This window comes from Catharus ustulatus, chromosome 3, assembly GCF_009819885.2.
Source record: "Catharus ustulatus isolate bCatUst1 chromosome 3, bCatUst1.pri.v2, whole genome shotgun sequence".
Taxonomy (NCBI): domain Eukaryota; kingdom Metazoa; phylum Chordata; class Aves; order Passeriformes; family Turdidae; genus Catharus; species Catharus ustulatus.
Window position 1 is genome coordinate 86,286,006 of NC_046223.1, and position 22,928 is coordinate 86,308,933.

Here is a 22,928-nt window from a genome sequence, read left to right on the forward strand (position 1 = left end):
GAGCCCAGCTTTTTGCTCTGCTTATTCACTATGTTAAATCCCCAATCCTGGGCTGTCTGTCTGCCCTGCCCAGCCCTGCCAGTGTTTAATTATGCCAGCCAGGACCCAAGAGCTACAACACGAGAGAAGGAACTCATCCTGCTCCCCTCCCAAAGAGCTGAGGGTCTGAGGTGTGCCTGTCCCTGAGGAGTGGGCTGCGTGGGGCCTGAAGCTTTGTGTGCTCAGAATCACAACAAAAACACGTTTCAACAGAGGGTGGAAGGGAGCTGCTCCCTCATGCCCAGCCCTCTGAGTTCTGCTGTCTTTGTGCAGTGCTCTCCCTGAGCATGCCTGTGGCACAGGGCTCCTGCTGGGAAGCACACAGCGGGATACCAAATCAGTTCATTGGGACAGGATGAAGGCATGGCCTCAAAACTGCCTCTTCCTAAAATGGCTTAATACAACGCCTCATAAAATCTGGATATTTAGAAATCACTTCATACTCCCATCCTATCCTATTAGACTTTTTAAAGGCTTTTTCTTCAATACAGAAGCATTGGCCTCATGGTGATGGAGACACTAAGACATCTGTTATTTCTATAGGATAGAGGAAAGCAATACATTTGCAAACTGTCTAGAGCTTGCCTAAAATAACATTTTTCCTGTACTGAGAGTGGCACACTCTCAGGATGTGATGTATTGAGGTGTACATGCTCTTCTGCCTTTCTTTGGGACCAACTCACATAATTCATTTAGTTGTAACAAGCATGAGTAATGAACCTTTCCCACTCTCCTTTTGAAATAACATGAATACCATTCCAATTTGCATTTTGTTTCTTGCAGACAAGTGCAAAGATTTTACTTAAGGTTACAAAATGTTATATATTGTAATTGGGCTAGTTCTTAATTAGATAGCATGATCTTTGCCTGAAGTTCATGGTTTATTTTCATGTTAGAGTGTTTTAAATTTAAAAAAAAAAAAAAAAAAAAAAAAAGAAGAGTCTTTGTCATTTTCCAAAATTGTTTTCTTGCTCATTTTAAAATCAGGTAGTTTTGTTAAGCTGTGGTGCCTCTATGGTTCTTGGTAAAGATTTAAGATTTGCTACAGGGATTAATTGAATGCTGTTATGAATGGTATGGAAAGGCATGAAGAGTTGGGTCAGTTCATAAATCTTTTAGCAGTCATTGCTTACATAAGGGCAGAATTTGCAAAGGATTTTTCCCTAAAGTGTCTGAACCTTTCCTTAGTGCTTAATTGAATTCCCAAGCTCACAGGTTGTCAGAAGGCAGGCAAGAGAAAAATGCCCTTTCTGCTCCCCCATCTATTTGCACTTGTGGGAAAGATGTTCTCTAGGGAAATCCAGAAGCTCCCCTTTGCCCACCAAAAACCTGTAGGTTTTACAGTCCCTCCCTGGACTATGGCCTCATAAACATGCCTTGAAAGACAAGCAGGTGCCCTGCCCCCGTTTTACAGATGGCTTAACAGGTGTTGGCAAGTACCATTAGAAACAGAGCCTGGCTTAAGTGTTTGTCCACAGCATAGCCCTAAAATGCTCCTTATTCATAGCCAGGTGGCCTTGAAGGGCTGTTTCTTCACGCCCAGATGTTTTCTCATGCTGCCTGAAACCAGGGGCTTCCACCTGGGGCAGGGAGCTGCCCTTGGCCACAGGTGCACCCCTGCTCCCAGCCCCAGCTCCAGCAGCACAGCCATCCTCCACTGCTCAGACTTTCCATGTCTCCTTAGCTGGGGTCTACAACATGTCTAGAGTTTTGTTTAAAGAAAAACACCTAGAAAAATTTATTTTTAAAGTTACTTGAAAAGAGTATTTAATTGCAAATTCAGTTAGGGAGTGACTAGGACTGAGACTAGTGACTGCCTGAGAAATATTAGTTCAGCTCACTTGTGCTGCTTGCTCTACTCACTTCCTTATCCCTTCAGGGAGCAGCATGGGCAAGAACTAAGATCCAGTATATGAAGAATAATCATAGTTGCAACTCAGACAAAAATTCATAGCATTCAAATGTAATGTCATGCAGGAACAGAATGATTCATCCCTGAAAGTACAATACTTGTCTAGGACAGATCATGTTTAATCTGATATCTACCAAAATTTTTGTATTTACATTGACAGCCTGTCATTTTTCTAATTTATTTTATTTTTGTGTATGCAGTCTGTACATATTAAATGCTCCTATTTTCCCCACGTTTCCTGTTGGTTAATAGGTTGACTCATGGTAGTGATTTGCATTATTACAGGCAAGGGAGGATGTGATCCACATGCTGAAGACAGAGAAAACCAAACCTGAAGTTTTAGAAGCTCATTATGGGTCTGCAACTCCAGAGAATGTGCTTCGAGTGCTACACAGGGATGCCATCCTTGCCCAAGAAAAGTCTATAGGGGAAGACGTCTATGAGAAACCAATTTCAGAGGTAACAACTTCTTGATTGACAACATTATGTCTGTGCAGGGGGAAGCCTTCTCACCAGAAGTGAGACTCCATGTATTTTGGATGTATGCAAAACATGCAAGAGAATAACACAGAATTTGTACACTGAAAATAAAATCTTGTTCAATCATCTGCAGAATAATATGTAAGTGAAGTCACTGGATTTGAGCACAAACCATAAAGGGGTCCTATGCTTCCTAGGACTGGTGCTGTGAAGCAGGACCAAAATCTTTGGCTGTTAAATTTCTAGTTTATAAATTCCTTTCAATGACAGGCTTCAACCTCTACTGCTCACAGCACTCGTAACTACTCTTTGATTTTCTTGGCATACTAACTAGAACACTGTCATGAGGGTAGTTAAGAAAAGAAGACCTTTGGAGATTGCCTTTGACTATATTTATGGGATCATAAATCCATATTCATTTTACGTCACTTAAACTCTAGGACTGAAAAGTCAGTTCAGCCCCTAAACGAGACTTATAGGACTCCCCACTTTAAAATTTAAGCAATAAATGAATGTCAAGTAGACCTGAGAATGTCTGATGCCAGCATGAATGCCAAAATAAACAGGCATTGCTCCTGTTCATAGTTTCGTAACAGTCCAGGTCATGGGGAAGGAGCATGCAACAATGTACAATATGACATATTGTAGTACCTGTCCAAATCTTCAAAGTTCATTTAGAACATTTAATTTGTTCACCAGGAGTTGTGTCTACTATGGGATATCTTTATAGAGTGTATTCTCATTGAAGCATCTCCTGGAATTTTTGGGATAATAGTAAATAAGGAAATCAAACCTTAGTATGTGGGAGCATACATAGAATACTCTCAAACGAGATTAAAAGAGCCTAGCAAGGCTTTTTTCCAAAGAAGCTGATAATTTTACAGGGACCTCAGTGTAAAACTTTCATCATGTACAGATTCACAAGACTTATGTTGAAACAAAAGAGAAAAATTAGGTGCAAAAGATCTACTCTGAAAAGCTGAACCCAACCTGTCTCTTTTATAAAATGCAATGGGTTTTTCACTTCGACTGTTATGGTCAGCTTTTGGAGAGCAAATTGCAAAAGTCCATTCCTGCTCTCTTATTTCCCTCAGTTTGCTGAGATACCTTGTGAAACAGCAGCAGCCCAGGGCAGCTGGGGCTGAGGAAGATGAGATTCTCACAGGGTAAGGGTTGGGGTGGGCAGAGCAGGCTCTGCCAGCCACCATGCCAGAGACAGACAACGAGGCAAGTACCAAGGCTGAGGGCTGCTTTAGCAGGGAGGAGGCTGGAGACGGTCATCTGCACCCAAGAAACAACAAAAGGAGTAACATGAATAGCTATGGTGGATTTGGAGTGCCCTGGCAACTTTTTAGACACATCTCCCTGGTTTTAATATTTTTTGAATAATAATTGGCATTTTAAATTAATAGAAAAATGCAGAAGATAAAAAGGGTAAAGGGTTATGAATAAATAAAAAGAATTTCTGTCAAAAAACAGGCTGAGGGGAAACCCCTAAGGCTTATAATTAATTGTATTGGTAATGTAAAACTGAATCTGGACAGAATCTAAATACAGTAATTTCACAATTATAAGCTGCACTGAGTATAAGCCGCACTTCCGGGTGCCAGCAACTTTTCGTTCTTTGTCTGTATATAAACCGCACCTGATTATAAGTCGCATGTTACAATACAGAGTGTGATAAAAGGTATCTGTTCTATCACCATCTGTTGAGGGTGGGGGCAGTGATCCTTATCTCCACGGCAGATAATCTGCTAATGGGCCATCCATTGAAACCAGGCAGGGCATTGTTCTTTATCTTTTCACAACCCATCCTTCCTCCAGCCAGTCATTTTCTGCTAATGGCCCATTGAGTCCCACTGTGTGACTGATAAAATTACTGCATCCCATTGGAAGTTGTTCCAGCCAGGGGGAAGAGCCCATCATTTCTTATCAAGACAAAAACAGAGGTTTTGGGACACTAAGGGAGCCCCTTTCTCCACTGGACTCCAGAGGAAAACCGGATTTCTCCACATCACCACTGGACCTCCGGAGGGAAACTGCACCTTCTACAGGAGCACTGCTCCAACTGAATCACATCTGTCACTGCAGGAGGATGCAGCCACCATTTAATGGGACTGCTACCAACACCCTGCCTGACAGGGTGTCGGGTTGTACTCTGACTGTTGCCAGGGTTTGGAGTTTGCTTCTTTGAAGTACTGTATTTCTATTTTAATTTCCCTAGAAAAGAACTGTTGTTCCTAATTCCCATATTTTTGCCTGAGAGGCCCTTGATTTCAAAATTATAACAATTTGGAGGGAGGGGTTTACATTCTCCATTTCAAAGAGAAGCTCCTGCCTTTCTCAGCAGACATGTGTCCTCCAAACTAAAACAGCAACTTTTTGTTCTTTGTCCGTATATAAGCTGCACCTGATTATAAGCTGCACTTTGGGTTCGGACCAAAATTTTAGTCAAAATGATGCGGCTTATAATCATGAAATTACTGTAATTTGAATCTTTTATCTCAGCAAACTTACAGGTGTGTTAAAGATGCATAACTCAAATTTCAGCCTTCAGATTACACTTTATGCTCCACATGCACTTGCCTAATCCCACACAGGTGTGTGAATTCAGGATCCCAGACTCTGAGTTGTGAGCTACAACTTTTTCTCTGTGAAATGAAGAAAGTGTGCACAGCACCTCAGGGGAAATACAGCACTGCACCAATATTATTTGTTACCCTAAAGCTAAGTGAAGTTCTGTCCTTTGTGTATCTGAAAACTGTGCAAATGTTTATTGCTAATATGTCATCCAAATAAATCATTACTTTCACGGGGCAGTTATTTCTAGTCACTGCTTTATGTAAAACCCAAGACATAAAATTGCGGGACTTGCATTTACCAAACACAACACAGTTGGTTAATAAATCAGATGAAGTAAGCAAGTTTAAAACAGTCTGTTCTGCTTTCCTACAATCCAGCTGGACAGGCTTGAAGAAAAGCAGAAGGAGACGTATCGGCGCATGCTGGAGCAGCTCCTGTTGGCAGAAAAGTGCCATCGCCGCACCGTTTACGAGCTGGAAAATGAGAAACATAAACATACGGATTACATGAACAAGAGCGACGACTTTACCAACCTCTTGGAACAGGAGCGGGAGAGGTGAGTGTCCCAGTGCTTGTCCCCTCAGCAGTGACATGGTCTGGTATTTTCTGTGTTTAAATGACACTGAACTTCCATGTAAAACATTGTAAATGTCTGCCCACTCATGTCATTTGTACGTATGTTACTGTGCAAGACTGGAGCTGGAGGAATACCACTGAATGGTCCTGTAGTGTGAGCTTGAATTACGCAACAAATTTGTTTTGAATTAGTCATGCCCGTTTTGGGTTCACCTCCAGGTAGCTTTTGATCAGATGCTATTTAGGTTGGCTAAGTCTGGGGCTGGCTTGCTTAGCTAAGCGCTAAGTTTTGTGAAGGACAGAGCGCTGCTGCCGCAGCAGGAGGGCAGGGTAAGGAAAACCACAACACACATTAGGATGCTGGCACACAAGTGGTGGGACTCTGCCATGCCCTTTGCATTTAGGCTTGCAAAGTCACAAGCCATTTGCATTCTTGTTCATATTTTGAAGATGCATGTCTCAGGCAAGTTACCTGTTCCCCTGGAAGAAAATATTATCATGCAAAATGTGGCCAGCCTGTGGTGGACTATCTGCAGTGTTTCTCCCACAGTCTCATACACCCCACACATTTCTCTCTTTTTTGAATGTTTATCCTGCTTGTTGAATGACTGATTTTTTCTCTGTGTCTCTAAGAAAAGAAAGATCCTACCTTAGCTGAAGACTGAGCACTGAGCACTCAGTAACAGCTTCAGTTTTTCAATACTAATTTTTTGTGCTAATACCAAACTGCTTGAAATCAATCCATGTTGTGTTTCTTTATTTTTTGTTTTTTTAAGGCTCTAAGAAAAATACTTAAGGCAAATTCAAAGAAGAAATGCTTTTGAGGAAACCACAGGCTTGTGGCAGACATTTGCAAAAAGCCAGGAGTGAAACTGTTCAGTGTATTTCCTGAACTCAGTTCAGTGCCAACTTTGAGTAGGTGGCACATGAGCTACAGTGACCATATTTCCTGGTTTAATAGGTTTCGGTTTTCTTCTGTCTTTACTTTACTGGGTTGATTGGCAAACTTTAAAGAACAAAAATGCTTCTGCGTCTTAGCAAATTGATTCTCATGGTAGAAAATGAAAAAATGTAAAAATAAATATGTTTTAAGAAATAAAAGACATTGTATTTCCAAGTAAGAAGCAACTTCCCATATGATTCTCATAGAAGACATTTTGTCTCTATACTGAATATCCATGTATCCACCAAAATGTTTTAGAAGTAGTATTAAAATACCATTTACATTTGTCTTTACATTTTAATATTCACATTAATTTGACAATTATTGCCTTCTTATTATTCCCTCTCAATTTGGGAAGCCCACTAAATAGTTTACTATTATAACCTGGGTTGAATTTACTTCATTTAATTAAGTGTTTAAAGAGCTTTTTGTCTTACCACTGCTAAGATATCAAGTCCCATACCTGTGGGCATTATCTCTTATCCTTCCTACTCTCTCAAACTTCTAGATTTCTACACTCTACAATTTTTGGGAAAACAGCAATTAGAAAAGGAAAATCTGAATTTTAGTTTCTCTTGAAAGGCAGATCTTTAAGAGCAATTAAATCCACTGGCTTTAATCACCAGTGCCTCTGTACTGGTGGCTGCAAGGGGATAATTGCAGTGCTGAAGCCTTTTCGATTTATGTTGAGTAACACCAGAAATCTGATATTTGCTTTTTAATCCACTTTGTTTGTCTATGACACTAATTTGTTTTCAAGATAATAGTGACCAAGCACAGATAACATGACATGTAGCTAAACACAGAAAAACAAGATGCATGTACTTCCCTCTTCAGGTTCCTCCTCTCAGACCACTTACAGAGCAGATTAGCAAAATCAGGATGGGCTGGAAACCACTTATTAAGCATGAAATCTTAAATTATCTCAATTTTTTACCTTTGTTTTCTGAGTGCACATGAAATGGAGGTTGCACCCACGTTTTTGTAGGTATTAAAAACTAGATGTAGTATTGTTTGAGGCCTATATTCACAAAGAAAGAAAGGTTGATAGGATGACTTCTTAGGAAAGCTCAAATATGGCAATAGATTTTGTCAAAAAGAAAGAGTTTGAAGTGGAAAAATTAAATTGCAATAGATTAAAGCATACAAGAAACTCATACTCAATCTGTATATTGGGATGGAGATCTGACCTGCCCAAAGGCATTTTTTAAGGTCCTGCATAGGCATTCTTGTTTTATAAGTACCACTATACATATAATCCATTTTACTGTGGTACTTTGAGGGTCATTTTATTAAGAGCTGAACAGACTTGGTGTCTCCATGAAAACGAAAAGGGACACAGAGTTGAACTTTGCCTGTCAGCCACTCTGCTGCACTCGCAGTTATAATGTTAATGAGACAGGGTGAGCCAGAGGAAGAACAGTGCTGCAGGATGGCCATCTCACAGCAGTCTGCTACAATGAGAGAAGTCATAATTTCTATACTGGATTTAAGTAATTTCAGTAATTTCTTTCCTCATTTAATCAATTTTTTAGTATTTTATCTATTTTTCCTAAGCACTGTTGTCTACCTCAACTTTCACAGGTCACATCTCTTTTTGCTGCCTTGTGAAAGTTTGAACAAAGCAAAAAGGGAATTCTTTAAGAAAGAAATATGCCCCAGTTCTAATGTATGCCTAACACTCTCTTAATGTATTTACTTTGGAATATTTTTTTACATGTGCTTTCATACATTATCTCTAATCCACCTACAACAACATAATATGAAAGCAAACAGTTCCTATGAGTGACTAATTATTAGGTCAGCCTCATACAGGAAGGAAGTAACAGGAAAACATGATTTCTCAAAAATAATGATGCTTGAAAAGTATAAAAAAGAGAAAATTGTGCATTGGGATATTCAAAATGTAGACAGCTGGGGACATGGGGGTAAATGGGGAAGGCTGAATGAAGGGCCTTGCTGTTGGTGTTGGCTCTGCAAGACCAAGTGCAACTGACCTAAAGAAAGATTGTGGAAAAGTTTGCCATGTTACAGGAAAAGAGTAGTGATGACCATTTGCCAGGTGGAGATGAAAGGAATCTGGTACTTTTAGTGGAAGGTGCTTATACAGATATGGTGGCTGACATGTTTTGCAAATTTTCCTACAGTATGCTGGCATAGAATCTAATGATCTTTGAAAGTTATGGACAGTATTCTCTATTTTTCTATCCAATCAAGTTTTCCTTTTCGACAATTGCCCACCTCAGCTGCTGTTCCTCTAAAATCAAGGTGTCTTTGGGTATCTCTGATTCCAAGAATGCAGAAGCAGACATCTTCCTGGAGCCTCCTGAGGAGGCTGAGGAATATGGAGAAGAGCTGAAGGCCCCCAGGCCCCCTTGGATGATAGATGAAGGTGTAAGAAGTCTCTGTTCTGAGAGTGGAGAATGAAGGGTCTGGTCTGAACTGCATTAATGCTGTGGCTTGCAGTGGGCACTTGGAGAGCAGCAGACCAGGCATCAGCAGCCTCAGGGATAAAATTAGTCTTGCCAGCACAGGCACCCTCATGAACTTCAGCTGTGCTTTGGAGAGGGAGCTGGTGGCATGACTTTGGTCTGAGCTGGGCACAGCTAAACCACCTATTGGTACTTCATGACCCCAAAAATTCTTGTGTAAAGCAGGCTTAACATGAAATGGTACTTGGCTGTTCCCCTGTGCTGCCTAGTCCCAGCCCTCTTGCCTTCCCTTTTAGGGAACTGGGGGCAGGGTCGGGAGGAAATCTTTAGTTTATCAAATATAAACTTTTTCATTTGATCAGCAGGGCTTTTTTCTGGTGGGAAAGGGTAGAGATCTTTGTAATGTCAGCATTTCTTTGACGTTTTGATTGACCTAGGAGATGAAGTTTAAAATGCTGATATTTATAGAGGTGCTAATCTCTGAAAAAATTTTTCTTGTGCCCTTCTTTTAATCCTATTGGTTGACAGCACATTTTGCTCCTATTAAAGGCACTGGAAAGCTCCCATTGATTTTAATAGTTCAGAAAGAGGCTTGAGGTGAGGACCATTGAGCCAGCTCTGCCATCCAGGATGGATAGAAGAAATAGCCTGAAAGCCTGCAAAAATGGGAGGAGGAGGGAATTTCTTTTACATGGATGAGATGTGGGATGCTGAACAGAGGGTATGATGTGGCAGAAAGGCTTTGTTGGAGCTCTGTTATGGGGGATTTGTGTGACTGCTTTGTGGGTAATTTGATCATTTCCAGCATGAACCCTGAGATTGCTGAGACTCTGTCACCCCACAACACAGTGACCAGGAAATACACACCCAGTATCCCAGAGTTGTCTGTACTAAAGGATAGATATGTTTTATTGTAAGACTTCCCTGAAGTGATGAGGATTTAATATTGGTTCTTGCTTTCCTCAGTGCTTCAAATTATTCTTTACAACCACTGCAAGTGTTCTCAGTGCACTGAAGCATTTCACGTGTTCCTCAAAGGCAAGGCTGAGGATTCAGTCTGTGCTTCCTAAGCATTGCCCTGCTAAATCTGGTTTTAGTTAAACCTTCTTTTTGAAGTACATGGCCATAATTAGATCTGCCTAGAGGAGACAGCAAGACTGTGACCCCAGCTCTTTCCTCCACAAAGTTCCCTTTCAGTCTTCACGTAAAATTGTCTCCTCTTTGCCTCCCCCATCGCAGCTCCCCCAGCAAGGAATGCACTGGCAAGTCCCTCGGAGGTCTGTGATAATACATTCCTCTCGACTTCAGTCATGCTGGCACCGAGATGCTCTTGGCTGCTCTGCTGGTGATGTAATTCTGGGCCCACATCACCTGCAAAGGAAACTGATCTGTGAGCAATAAAGCACACAGCCCTCTTGAAACAAAAATGGGAGTGTTGATGTTAACAAGTTTTCAAACTCCCTTTTTTCCCCTTTTTGCATTTCTGCTTTTATTACCAAAGCTTCCCTTCTCCCTTTTCCCACGAGACGGCAGCACCAAGCCTTTCAGTGGGGAGTGCTTGCCTTTTTGTTTCCCTGTATTTCATGGATCCAAGCAAGTGTAAAGGCTGGAGTGTGATATAGATTGGAGATTTTGTGTGTGCTGCCTTTCCAGTTTGTGCTTTCCCTTGATTTTTATGAAGACTGTAAAATAAAGGAGCTGGCAAGAAGACAGCGGGGCAGAGTATCCATCAGTCAATTACTTGTTTAGAGAACAATCAAGCCAAAAATATGAAGTGTTCAGGACTAATAAATGTCTGTGATTTACCACCGTAATTCTCAAATAACCCAAATTCTGTGGTAAGAATAGGCCCATAAGGAAACATTGGGGGGAGGTATAAGATCCAAACATATAACACAGATTTTGGCCTGTAACTGTAATCTGTTGGTGATTCCTCTAAAGTTCTGGGAATTAAGTTACTTTACAGCAATATTTTTGTCATCTTTTTTTTTTCCCCTCCAAATATTTTTAGCCATATTTGTACTCTGGCTTTTTTCTCATATGGTGATTGTTTCTGTGTCCTGGTTTCCAAATTGTGACCAAAAGAAAGGAAAAGCCATCCCAAAGGGACTTCACCATTGCCTACAGCAGTTACTCATCTTACCACACATTACTGGCCTCACTAGAGCACTGAGTCACTCTGACTACTTTCCAATAAGTGCATCTCTCAACTTTTAATATTATAATGTAGAAAATGAGGGCAGAAGTGCATTTTTGTTCTTTTCAGGCTGACATGGTATGGGTAGGGTTTGGAAAAGCTGATTATTTTCTATCAATGTATATATCCAATAATATATTCACAGGGTCACAGACCAGAAATTCTGGGGTAGGCTATTAAAAGAAGTGTATTTAAAAACCTGGCAATGACAAATACAATTTCTGCACAGTTAGGTAAATCTGAAGGTCATTGATTTTGCAAGTCCTGTTTTACAGCTCTAGCTGACTGCAAGGCAGCGACGGCTCAAGGTTTATGTTTTAACTAATGAATCTGGTCCCAACTTCCAACAAAATGGTTCCAAAGGTAATTTGAAAACAAGAGAACAAACAGTTACATCTGACTGTGGAGAAACAATATGAAAGTATTGCAAGTCTTACACAATGTGAGCTGGGACTAATCCAAATCCATCTCTTTACACTTGGATAGTCCTCAAAACTGTCCAGTCTTTCAGTCACTTCTGGGATTATATAAAATGGCATCATGTGTTGTTTCAGCTACTTTTCCAAAATTTTTTCTAAGTAGGCATCAGCTTCACAGCCCTTGAGAGAGAATTATTATACAAAACTATATGTACTTCATTATTCCTAGCAAGTTTGCTTGCTAAAATCATTAATTCAAATGCTCCCAGGGTCAGACAGGGGGAAAATATTACTTCATTCAAAATCTACTCACGAATTCAAACCCTGTCCAGGGTGCAATAGGTAACAATTTTAACATTTAAGAGGTCTTTGGCATGTTTCAGAGTTATTATACTACTGAAATAAATATCAGTTCACAGCTCTACTGAGGCCATCTTTTTAAGCTGTCATTTTTTTAGGCAAAGAAAACAACAATCGAATCAGGGTCATGTAGGGAAAATTGTTTCCTCATTCAGAAAGATTAGAAACAGGTTTCAGTTGAAATGCCAGGTTTCAGTGAATTTCTAAAAAATTTAAATAGATACCACTTATTTACAAGTATAAATATATATGATAATAGGCACTCAAGCTTGAACGTGTTGGATATTTGCTTTATGTTTAAATGAAAGTTTACCTGTGCAGAGATGCACAGTCTAATTAGCAATGTGACCTACCCCTAATGCCCTACCAATATCCAAGACCTGTTCTGTATGGTCTGATAACTTCCATAAGTTGTATGAAGAATCTCAAGACATCATCTGACTAGGGAGGTTATTCTGAATCAGTGAGCCTTTCCTAACCCTAAACACATGTAATGCCTTTTCCATCTTCTTTCCCCACAAGGGTGCTAAGTCGTGCATCTCTTCTCATTCCTGCAGTATCTCCAGCAGCAATGGAGATTAGAAATGATGAGTTTTACATTTGCATATTTTCAGTTTTCATTTCTTTTTAAGGCTTGTATGCGAAGAAATCTTAGGGCAGAAATAAAAAGTCCAAGGGGTGCAAATATCCAGACAAAGCGTTCTTGTGAAATTTGCCAAGATCTGTGCAATTGTGAGTGCAGAGAAATGCAAAATATATAATTCCCCACATATTTGTAAGGTACCTGAGTATGTGCCTGATTACAATATTGTGTTGCCACAGTTAGTATTTCGACTAACTTTTTAAAATCATTAAGACTTACCATTTTGGATGTAAGACTATTATTACTGTCAACAAAGAAAATCTGGTGACCTAATTCACAAGACCAGCTAGTCAAAAAACCGTATCAAATTACCCTGTGATTATGCCACTTACCTGGACCACAATAAGATTTTTAATCCTTCTGTCAACTTGTTGGGACCTGAATCCACCTCTCAGAGGAGGCCCTCCTGGTCACACCACTGGTTCCTCGGGGTATCTGTTCCCATTCTTCCTGGGAAAAATTGTTCTATTTTTACGAGTCACTTACATAATTTTGGATTCTTTTCACCAAAGAAATGAAAATCTTCTTGTAGGGCAGTGTGTGAGTGTTCAAATTTCCCAGACAGAGGAATTTGCTGGTCCAGACAGATCACTTGATTTCTAAAAAAGGTAGGATTTTTCACTTGTTGGTTTGGTGAATTGGGCCAAGATACAGTCCTTCCTATCCCCTGCTTTTCTTTACATGACAAAAATAGAAATGAAATTACTGATCTGAAACAAACAAATGTTTCATTGAAATCCACATGAAACACTTTTCACTTGAATGAGAGAAAAAATGAGCTTTTTAAAATATATTTTTTAATTTTTTGGTTTAGCGCTGAAACTGAAAAATCAATTACTCACACAGCTTTGTTATGCTGTTGCTTATGTTAGGGAATGATTAATAGTAATGCAGCTGAATATGTAATGCCCTAATGAGGAAAGATAAAGAAATGAGCAGAAAATGAGGCTAGATTATAGCAGAATGACAGCAATGCTTTTCTGATGATAGCAAATATGTCATAGTTGAAGAAGCATCTCTTGGTGACAAGTGCATATATCACAGAATGAAAGTTCCTGTACAATTCCAATGAAAAAGTTCATTTTAAGAGGAACCAGAGAGGGATAGATGTATTCTCTCTCATCATTTCAATGTCAGGCTTTTCCTAGATGACTTAACTTGTTTTAAAATGATGCACAGCTTTCAACATTTTTTCATTTTGAAGATTACTGCCTGGGGTACAGCCGTGGTTTCCAGGAACAGCAGGGGCAGAGTGGGGTCCGTCCCAGCTCAAGGAAAGCGTGGAGCACAGCTCGTGTGATGTGAGCACAGCTTATCCTGCAATAGAGGAGAGTCTGTCCTGTTTCCCTGCCTCGTGTCCTCACCTGACAGAACAAGTGCTGTCAGTCCAACTTGCTTTCAGTGGCAAGCACCATCGCCTTGTGCCTGCCATTAGCACACCCAGGCTTTCCACATCCATCTTCTTCAGGTCTTAGGAAATATTTAATCCTGATGCTGGGTTTTATGAGCACAAAGCTGGCATTGTTGCAATTCCTTTGAAGTCAGTAGAGCTCTTCTTGATTAATGGGATTAATAGAATCAGAGCAGGAACTCTGAAATGTGTGTGTGCTTGTACCTGTAGAAGTCTATACACGCATATATAAATGTATGTCATACAGAAGTTTCTTGGGTGGAATTATAGCTTCTGCATGGGAGTCTGCTCTCCAGAAAATTAACTTGTCAGCAATACATATTTCCTGTAAAATAGCATTTTTACATAACTTCTATATGCATTTTGGTTCATCATAGTAATCATAATAAAAATAGTAATAACAATAACAACAACAATAAAAATAAATCATAATAGTAATAATAACAACAATAATAATAATAGCAGCAATAATTATAGTAATAGTTTTAATGACCATAATTTTTGACATAATGTCCACAGCCAAATTACACCTTTGTGCTTTGAATTATTTTTGGTCAGTATTGCCTATTGATTCTACCAAGGAGGCTTGAAGCTTTTGCATTCTTGTGCATGAGGCATCATTTGCACTTATGTCACTAGAAGATTTTAAAAAACAGCAGTGATTTGTAAGTGAGGATGCTCAGTGGAAGTCAGAGAAAATCAGGGCCAGACTGCATAAGCCCTGCAGTTATTCAGAGGGCAATACAGACATGGAAGAAAGAAATTTGAAGACAAAGGCAAGCACAACACCTTCTAATTCCCACTTACTGTACTAAACTGTTCCAGCTTCTCCCTGCTTGCTCTCCATCTCAGAACCTGAGTTTTCCCTGTCCTTTATTTTTGCTATTCATATACTCAACAGGCTACAGTCAGGATATGATCTTGGAAAGGGGTAGTGCAAACTAGAATTATTTCAAACTGAGGAGAGAAATAAAACTACACATGCTGGTTTTTTGTGGCAAGGGATGTACAGGAGCTGGTGCAAGTACATAAGTGTTTCTTTGAATGGAAGCACTGACAGCTCCTGTTCTTGTGCCATGGCTGTGGTCAGCCCATCCTCAGAACAGAGCCCTTGCTTTTCATAAGGCCCAAATAACCTCAGGTGAAGAATGATGTTCAGTTCAGGCAAGATGACAGGACTGCCAAAGATGTGCAACAGCAAACCTGGGCAACCAAAATACAGATCTGCTCACAAATCAGATGCCTGTGAACATTCATATTTATATGTGTATTGGTTGGGTATTTTTTTGTTTGGGTTTGAGTGGGTTTTGTTTAGTTTTTGTTTGTTTTCTTTATCTTTTACTTTTCAAATTCTTCATTGGTTGCGTTCCAGATATTTATGGGAGTCTTTTTTGGATTTTGCTCTAAGCAACTAGAAGTAAAAGGTTAAAATAGCAGGCTCAAGCCTTGGGTGAGTCTAGGCTCTGTGTGTTGGCTGGGGAGGGGAGCTGGGGACAGACTCTTCTCTATTTGTCTCTCAATAGACACAAATCTAATGCAATCACCAAACCTTAGAATTGCATGAGCTGTAGTAAATAGCCATGTGGTAATAAAAAAGCTTTGTTTAGGTGTAGGCGGGGGAGGGTTATTTGATGGTTTTTCACAGTTGTGATGGATTGGTTGTTGTTGTGGGGTATTTTTTTGGGGTTTTTTTTGGGGTTTTTTGGGGTGGTGTTTTGTTTTGTTTTGTTTTGTTTTGTGGGGATAGAAGTCCATTTATGCTGCACCTCCAGAACACAAGCAAAAAGCACTAGCCAAGGTGGGGCTGTGGCATGGATGTGGTGGGCAAGCGTGTGCTCCTTTGTGTTCAGGGCAAGAGCTGAAGGTCCTGGCATGAAAAATAATGAAAATAGCTTCATAGCCTTTCAGACTGAGAGTTGGGACATGGCATATTAGGATGTGGTGTGACAGCCAGGATTACTCAATGCTGATGTTGTTAAAATCTATCAGTCCCTCTCTAGATCATAAAAGCAGCTACTGGCTGCTCTTTTACAGCACTGGAAATTTTTCTGAGGATTCATTATTTGCTAAGTTATTGATAATATGACACTCACAGGAAGTAATTTAAAAATTAAGAATGAATCTTCATAAGATGATTTATTTTTCTCTGTTTTGTAGGTGTGTATTGTATTATTCTGACATCATTGTGACCAAAGTAGCTGAATATGATATGAACAAATTCATACAAAGGCTGTATTTCTAAAAAAATCTGAGACCCTGCATTGACAGAGATGAGTTTTTATATTGATTCCACTTGAATAGTTACTTTCTCTCAAGCTGCATTGCTGTTGTACAGCTGTGTGAGCTTCTTCATGCTTGGCTAGCCCAGTGTGTGCAATTATATTAATGATGTTATTTCTTAAATCCAGATTTTAAACTTTGTCACTCTTTTTTTTTTTTTTTTTTTTTTTTGTACACTTTCCAATGTTTGTTACCCTCTTGTGGTGACTCCAGACACACCATCACTTATATGGTTTGTTGCTAAAATGAAGCAGGAATTCTTTGTATTCTATTTTCTCTAATCTTCCCTGCCCACTGGTTTTACTCACTCTGTCAAATACTGTGTTCCAGTGGTGTATCAAATGGGGAGCAGTGAGGGGTAGATAATCTTTAATTTTAGGTGTAGGACTCAGGTGTCTTTCAATCCCAGTCAGTCACTGGGTTACCTTGCTTGAAGGAAGGGTCAGTGAGAAGAAGCACAAAAGAAAAGGAAGTCCAGGGAAGTGAGCAGGAGTGAGAGCAATGGGGTAAGAGCTGAACTGATGGACCTGGATTGTAAAGAATGAGGAATAGCAAAGGTTTAGGCCAACAGTACAAAAGCAACAGAAAGGAGAAAATCAGTCGGGATTAACTTCACATCCTAGACCCAGCTGGAGCAAAGAGACCAAGACACTCCCAAGACTAATTCTCTTTGGGTAAATTGAGAATAGGCATTGTTCTCCCTGCTTTTAAAGCCTCGAGCTCACTTTTCTGCCTAATTTTTCCCCATGAACACCTAGCACCTCAAAAGAGAGTACTTTAGGAAAGCAAGAGGGGAGCCCAGAGCTCACAGACAGCATTAGTGAGGTGCTCTGATAGAGCACAGGCAGGTGAAGCAGCCAGCACTAAGAACGGTGGATGCACTGAGGGCAGCAAGTGGAATCCTGCCAAGTGCACTTGTCTAAGCCCCTGGACACCTTGCCCTTGGCTCCCAAGATACTCTTGTTGAAGGGCCACAACAGGCTTCTGTGAGACTCCTGGTGCTTATTCCCAAAATATGACCAAACCATACTATGAAACAATAACCGTGACATAGACAGGTCCTGCTTCAGCTGCAATCACTTTTACTAAGAAGAAACCCAGCAGTACTGGAGATGTTGAAAAAGGATACACACAAGTGCTAAGAAAGCAGAAAACCAAAACGAAGGGGGTGGAGTGCAATAGGAAGGAAAAAAAAAAAAAAGCCAGAAATACTTTTGTTAAACTTTTGAATCATGCTTCCACAAAAGGCAGCAGATCCCAGCGTAGGGTGATTTTCATGCTGTAATAAAGAGAAAAATAATTTAAAACCTAGGCAGCATGACTTATTTTGAAAGATCTGAGGAGTAATAAAAAAGCCTGTGTGCAAACGTGTGTGTGCGCACACAGTTTCTTTAACAGCTGCATGGAACAACCTGTTTTAAATAAGAACAAAGGTGAACAAAGCCAGTTGTCAGGGCAGCTCACCAAATGAAGTTTTTTAATGTGCATGACGTATGCCATATAAAGTGTATTGCCTGAGATACAACAGCACAGAGTCCAACTTGAAGTATTTTTCACAGGCTTTTCGCACAAAGTCATGTTTCAAGAATTTACTGCACTTATCTTCGTTATTTATTTCTCTCTCTCCAAAAGGCCCAATGGATCACCTTGCTCACTATATCTTCAGCAGCAAATTAAAATCAGCCTCTTCCCTCCCTAAATATTAAAAATTTTCTTGTTCTGTTTCTATTTCCACTGAATCAATTTGTACTGTAAGCAGAGAGTGGAGGTCAGGTCTGACTTACCAAATGAGTTTGACTTAACCAAGAGAAGGGAAGGAAAGAAAAACAAAATAATGATGGAAGATTTTCACTGCTTTGAAGCTTTTATGAACAAAAAATAAAAAAGTCTGGCAAGCACACAGTGTACCTTTTCATATATGTAAGTAAACACAAATTTAGGAAAAGCTTTGCTTTGTACAAACAGAAATATTTGGGCTTTTTGTATGAGAACATGTTTGAGAACTTGGATAGAGTTGCAAGCTCTCTGCCTTCACTATAAATGTTACATCTGTTTCTGCACTGAAGGTAAAGAGGCAACCGAGAGCAGGGCAGTCTGCTGGGAAGGTTACAAAGCTCTGTTTACAGAGAATTTTATAATCAGGCAATAATTTGTTACAAGTCTCTAAGATCCACAAGAAGAATCTATTGCTGTGCATAGTTAGGGATTTTTTAAAGAGAGCAGCTTATCAAAGAAATGTGTAGTCTATTAGCACATCATTAAATTTTTAAACCAATTCCATCTTTTGCTTCCCTGTTACTCTCCTCTGTAGTAGGCAATCGTGACAGATGCAAAGTATCATTTCTGACTTTCAGAGATGAGTTGAAATTTGGGAATTCCTATCTATTCCCTCTGCTGCTTTTATTTCTTGTTGTTTTTCTTATCTGGTCTTACAATGTTGCAAGGGCTGCCTTATTCAGGAATGTGTTTCTTAAACTACTTCATCCCAAGGAAAGCATGAACAAAAGAAGTCATGAGTAAGTTACATTTTCCCAGCCTTTGAAGTGACTTAAAGTTGAAGGTACTCTCGAGAAATAACAATATATGGACTATCTCTATATTTTTATATAGACACATCATGTGATTTCTAGACAGTAAAAGAAAAGCTGTAAATATTAAAGGCATGTTTGACCTTAGTTGTGACATCCTACCTGATACGCCCTACAGGTCTGGTACCGGTGTAGTGATGGTACCCAGACTAGTTGAAATGGTGATGGGAGAACATTCTAGTTGTGAAATCTCATGGTGGTACAGACTTATCTCAACTAGTGCAGGTGTGTAGGGTCACCACTACCACACTGCACTTTTCTCTAACATCCTCTTGAAATCCCTGAACTTCCTGCTCAGAGCTGAGACCATGAAAACACAAATAAGGGAAGATGTGTCACTTGCAGTTCCAGCCTGGCCCAAGCATAGCAACACAGACAAAAGAACAGCCAGAGCAGATAGAGAGGACACCTAGGAGGGTTGTTGATTTGGGAGAAACAAGGGTTAGAAATGGAGTGCAGAGGTGAGGAGAACCTGCAGGAGAACTCAGCAGTGGGTGCAGCAGGACTGGGATGAGCTGTGCAATGAGCTCCAAGCCCAGAGCCAGCTGGGATGGGGTGTGCGACCAGATATCCTCCTGCCGAGCCAGCAGCGCCGGTGGAACAGAGTCTTGCTCCTGGCTGCTGATCACAGCCAAACCCATCTGTCAGCAGATAGTTTTGAAACTTGCTTGCAAAGTGCTCCATGCCTTTCTAGTATCAAACTGCCTCGAGGCTGACACCCTGCTATGGCTATAAATTATTTTGTTAACTTAGAGTGCAGACTTTTATGTAGGCCATACTAAGGATCCAAACTCTTCTGACAATCTCTTAAAGTGCCCGGATAATGCCACATCATTAAATTTCAATGGTTAATATCTTAGTGTTTGTCATTGTGTATGCAATTTCCTCTTTTTAAAGAATATTTAGCTCTACCAAACAATTGTTGGGATTGCAAAGGACACAGTAAGTAGAGTAAGCAGAACATTGGTCTGCTCAATGTATGTCATCATTTGTAATTGCACAGTTAAACACATTTTGTACAGAAACCTTTCCTCTGACACTGGAAAAATAGAAATACAGCAAGATGCATCAGCTTTGCACACAGGCAGCAACAATCTCTCTGTAGGACTCCAGCTTCATCTTTTGGAAAGTATTTAGTAAATTAGGTAAAGGAATATGAAATGGGAAGAGAATGATTAAGACTAGATTTCCCTGGAAAATGTGACTCTACTGTTGCGTTGGTGTGACGGATTTCCTACATGGTGCTAGTTAAGTCATGTGAAGCTAATTTACATGGATTGTGAATGCTTTTCACTTTAAGAATGATTCTCATTTTGGAGAGCATATTGGATCTGGGCTCAGATGTGCAGGAGTCTGGAGCATCCATTCCTGGGCACAGGCAAAACCACGGGGATGGTGATCTGCAAGCACCACCCCCCCGCTGCTGGACTCTGAAACCTGTATCTAATGTACCTCAGAGCAGGTGTCCCAAGCAAAACCTTGGTCCCTTTGTACTTCTACCTCCCACCCAGAAATTAATAATTCTGTTCTCAGCACGGTCTGAAGAGGGTGAGCTAAATAACATCTTGAATAAAAAGCGTAAAATCAATCTCTAAGCACCTGCTTTTCAAATAAGCTCTGTCCAGATCTGATTGAAGGTCTTAAAGAAAAATAAGGAAAGAACATGTAATTAGACAGTTTCTCAAACACGTATACTCACATCGGTCCATTTTTAGTGGATAATAATATTTGAAATTATATCGTTTCAGTGTTTTTGGCTATTGAAAGCTTCCTAAGAAAAGTGGAAAGTGTACAGGAAGGGGAAGAGGAAAGCAAAGGCAAAAAAGAAAGAGAAAGGGAAAGGGAAGTTCCTAGTTCCCTTCACAAAGTCTGAAAAAGTGACTGGGAGCAATCCAGGGAATCATTAGGAAAAGAGAAGGAATCCCCAAATTCTTTTATGTTGTTTCGGGAACAAAAGGGCTGGTTTAGGACTTCTTTAAAGCACGGAGCTAGCAGAATGGTGCTTTTCAGACCTCACCAGACTTGGTTAGGCTTGCTACTATGCATGGATTTTCAAAAACAAACACGCCCGTATCCTAAATCCCCAGGGGATTTTCTTCATGTATTCATGCCTTTATCAGCCGATCTTAAGATCAGCCAGCGCGTACCCACAGCGGTACTGCCACTTCAAACACCGGGAAGACAAGAGGAAAGCAACAGGAACTTTTGTTGAGCCAGCGGAATGAATAGGCAGCTGGGACTGGGAAGCAGCGCTCCGTGCATCCCATTCCAGTCAAGCAAAAGCAACTCCCAGCGGTTCTCTGCGATCAAATTATTATTTCTTAATCGTTCACCTATGAACTGCAGCTGTAAAGAGCCCGGAGGGGCTGTCAGTAATAAACCCCAGCGCAGAGGGAAGGGCCGGCAGCGGCGAGCGGCGGCTCCGCCGGACCCCCGGCGGTCCAGTCCCGGTCCCGGTGCTGGTCCCGGTGCTGGTCCCGGTGCCGGTGCCGGCCCGGCGGCTCCTCCCCCGCCCGCCCGGGCGAGCGCAGAGCGCGGGGCGCAGCCTCACCTGGCAGCGGGGCCAGCGCGCTTCCCCCGCCACTGCCCCCCTTGGCTGCTGTTCTGGTTGCTTAAAAAAAATAGAAAAGAAAAAACCATAGGTCTAGTTTAAGGTAAGCGAATTTTTTTTTCCTTTCTCTCTCTCTTTTCTTTTTTCAATTGCGTTTTTAATTTGTGCGCCGCTAATTGCAGTGTACATGCGCACTGCGCCGCTGAGCGAGCGCACCGGGCGGGACGGAGCGGGGCTGGCGCTGGGGACGCGCCGGGATGCTCGGCGGCCCCGCTCCGGGCGGGCTGCACGGAGCAGGGCATCGCTGAGGGCCAGGCCGGCCCCAGGCTGATGAACCCTTGGGCTGGAGCCTCGGGAGGTGCACCTGGTGGGGCTGTGCTCTGCGGCTTCCCCTCCCGAGCGGCGCGCCGAGGGGTCAGGGAAGGATAACCGCAGCCCGAGACAGGTTTGGCAATTCCCATCTCTCAGCTGAACGCTGCTTCGCTTTCTCCCTCCAGATACTGTGTGCCTGCTTTCTGTGCATCCCCTTTCCCCTCCTCTAACCTCCGGATTTAACGTGGGTGATAGTTTTGTAGTCTGAAAGGATGTTGGTCGGGTTTTGTTCTTAAAGATCTTTGGTGTTTTTCTTACGTGAACAGTGTGCTGGAAAGGTGAAGGGACACTGAATCTAATGAGTGTTCTTACTCCAAAATACTGTCTTTAGTCACTGTTCAGTTGGAGTAGGACACTTTCAACACAAATGAATTATTTCAGCAAGCTGGATTTTAAGTTTTACAAAACCAACGTTAGAAACAGAGGATAAACTGTTGTAGATTACGAGCAATGTGTCCTCCTAAGAAAGGAAACATTTCCTTTTCTTTCAGTATATTTTGGAAACTATCATGTAGTTTAGAAGTAGAAGGAATATTAATTTGCTTGTTATATAGTCTGATACAATCACCTTCCAAAAGTTATTTCAGCAATGATGAACATGCATGTTTTTACACTTTGAGTTTGTATATTAGGTAGCCACAAAATATTGTCTTTGGGTTTACTAGAACCAATGACTTTTTTTAACAAGCTTGTATTTGTTTTCAGGGTTGACCCTGTGATAAACTGAACAAGAAGTTGGAAAGTTCTGTAGTGAGGTCATTCAAACATTTTTATCATTCCTTACCTTTAAAATGTAATGGATAGAAAGGAGAAAGTAACACAGATGTTCTTTATTCTTTTTCTTGCCATGGGATCTGATCTCGTTTACGTATTTCTTCCCCCAGTTGAGATGAATATATGGGAAGTAGTGAAGCTGATGATTCAAAAGTGTGACTTAATTGCTTAATTTACATCTTAAGCCCAATTGTTTTGTTTCCTAGAGAGCCTGACCATCTTTTGTCTCTCTTTGACTTCAGCTGATTTAAGTACTCAGAACTAGCAAAATTCAGACTTTTGGATATCTCAGCCTACCCCCAAACATGGAAGCACTGGGAAATAGTCCTGACATGTGGAGGATTTCCCAGTGGCTGTAGAAATAATCT

General features: G+C 40.8%; 1 protein-coding gene across 5 annotated transcripts in view; it reads left to right on the top strand.

Moving 5' to 3' along the window:
* Positions 1 to 22,928, top strand: part of FILIP1 (filamin A interacting protein 1) — a 119,111-nt gene that overhangs the window by 74,128 nt on the left and 22,055 nt on the right. For 4 of the 5 annotated variants that reach the window (XM_033056065.1, XM_033056062.2, XM_033056064.2 and 1 more), the window contains exons 3-4: positions 2,237 to 2,410; positions 5,392 to 5,570. In XM_033056065.1, the coding sequence (XP_032911956.1) occupies positions 2,237 to 2,410; positions 5,392 to 5,570 (353 nt within the window). Of the gene's footprint in view, positions 1 to 2,236; positions 2,411 to 5,391; positions 5,571 to 21,660; positions 21,860 to 22,928 lie in introns of those variants that run through there. The other variant, XM_033056066.1, reaches the window with a different exon arrangement.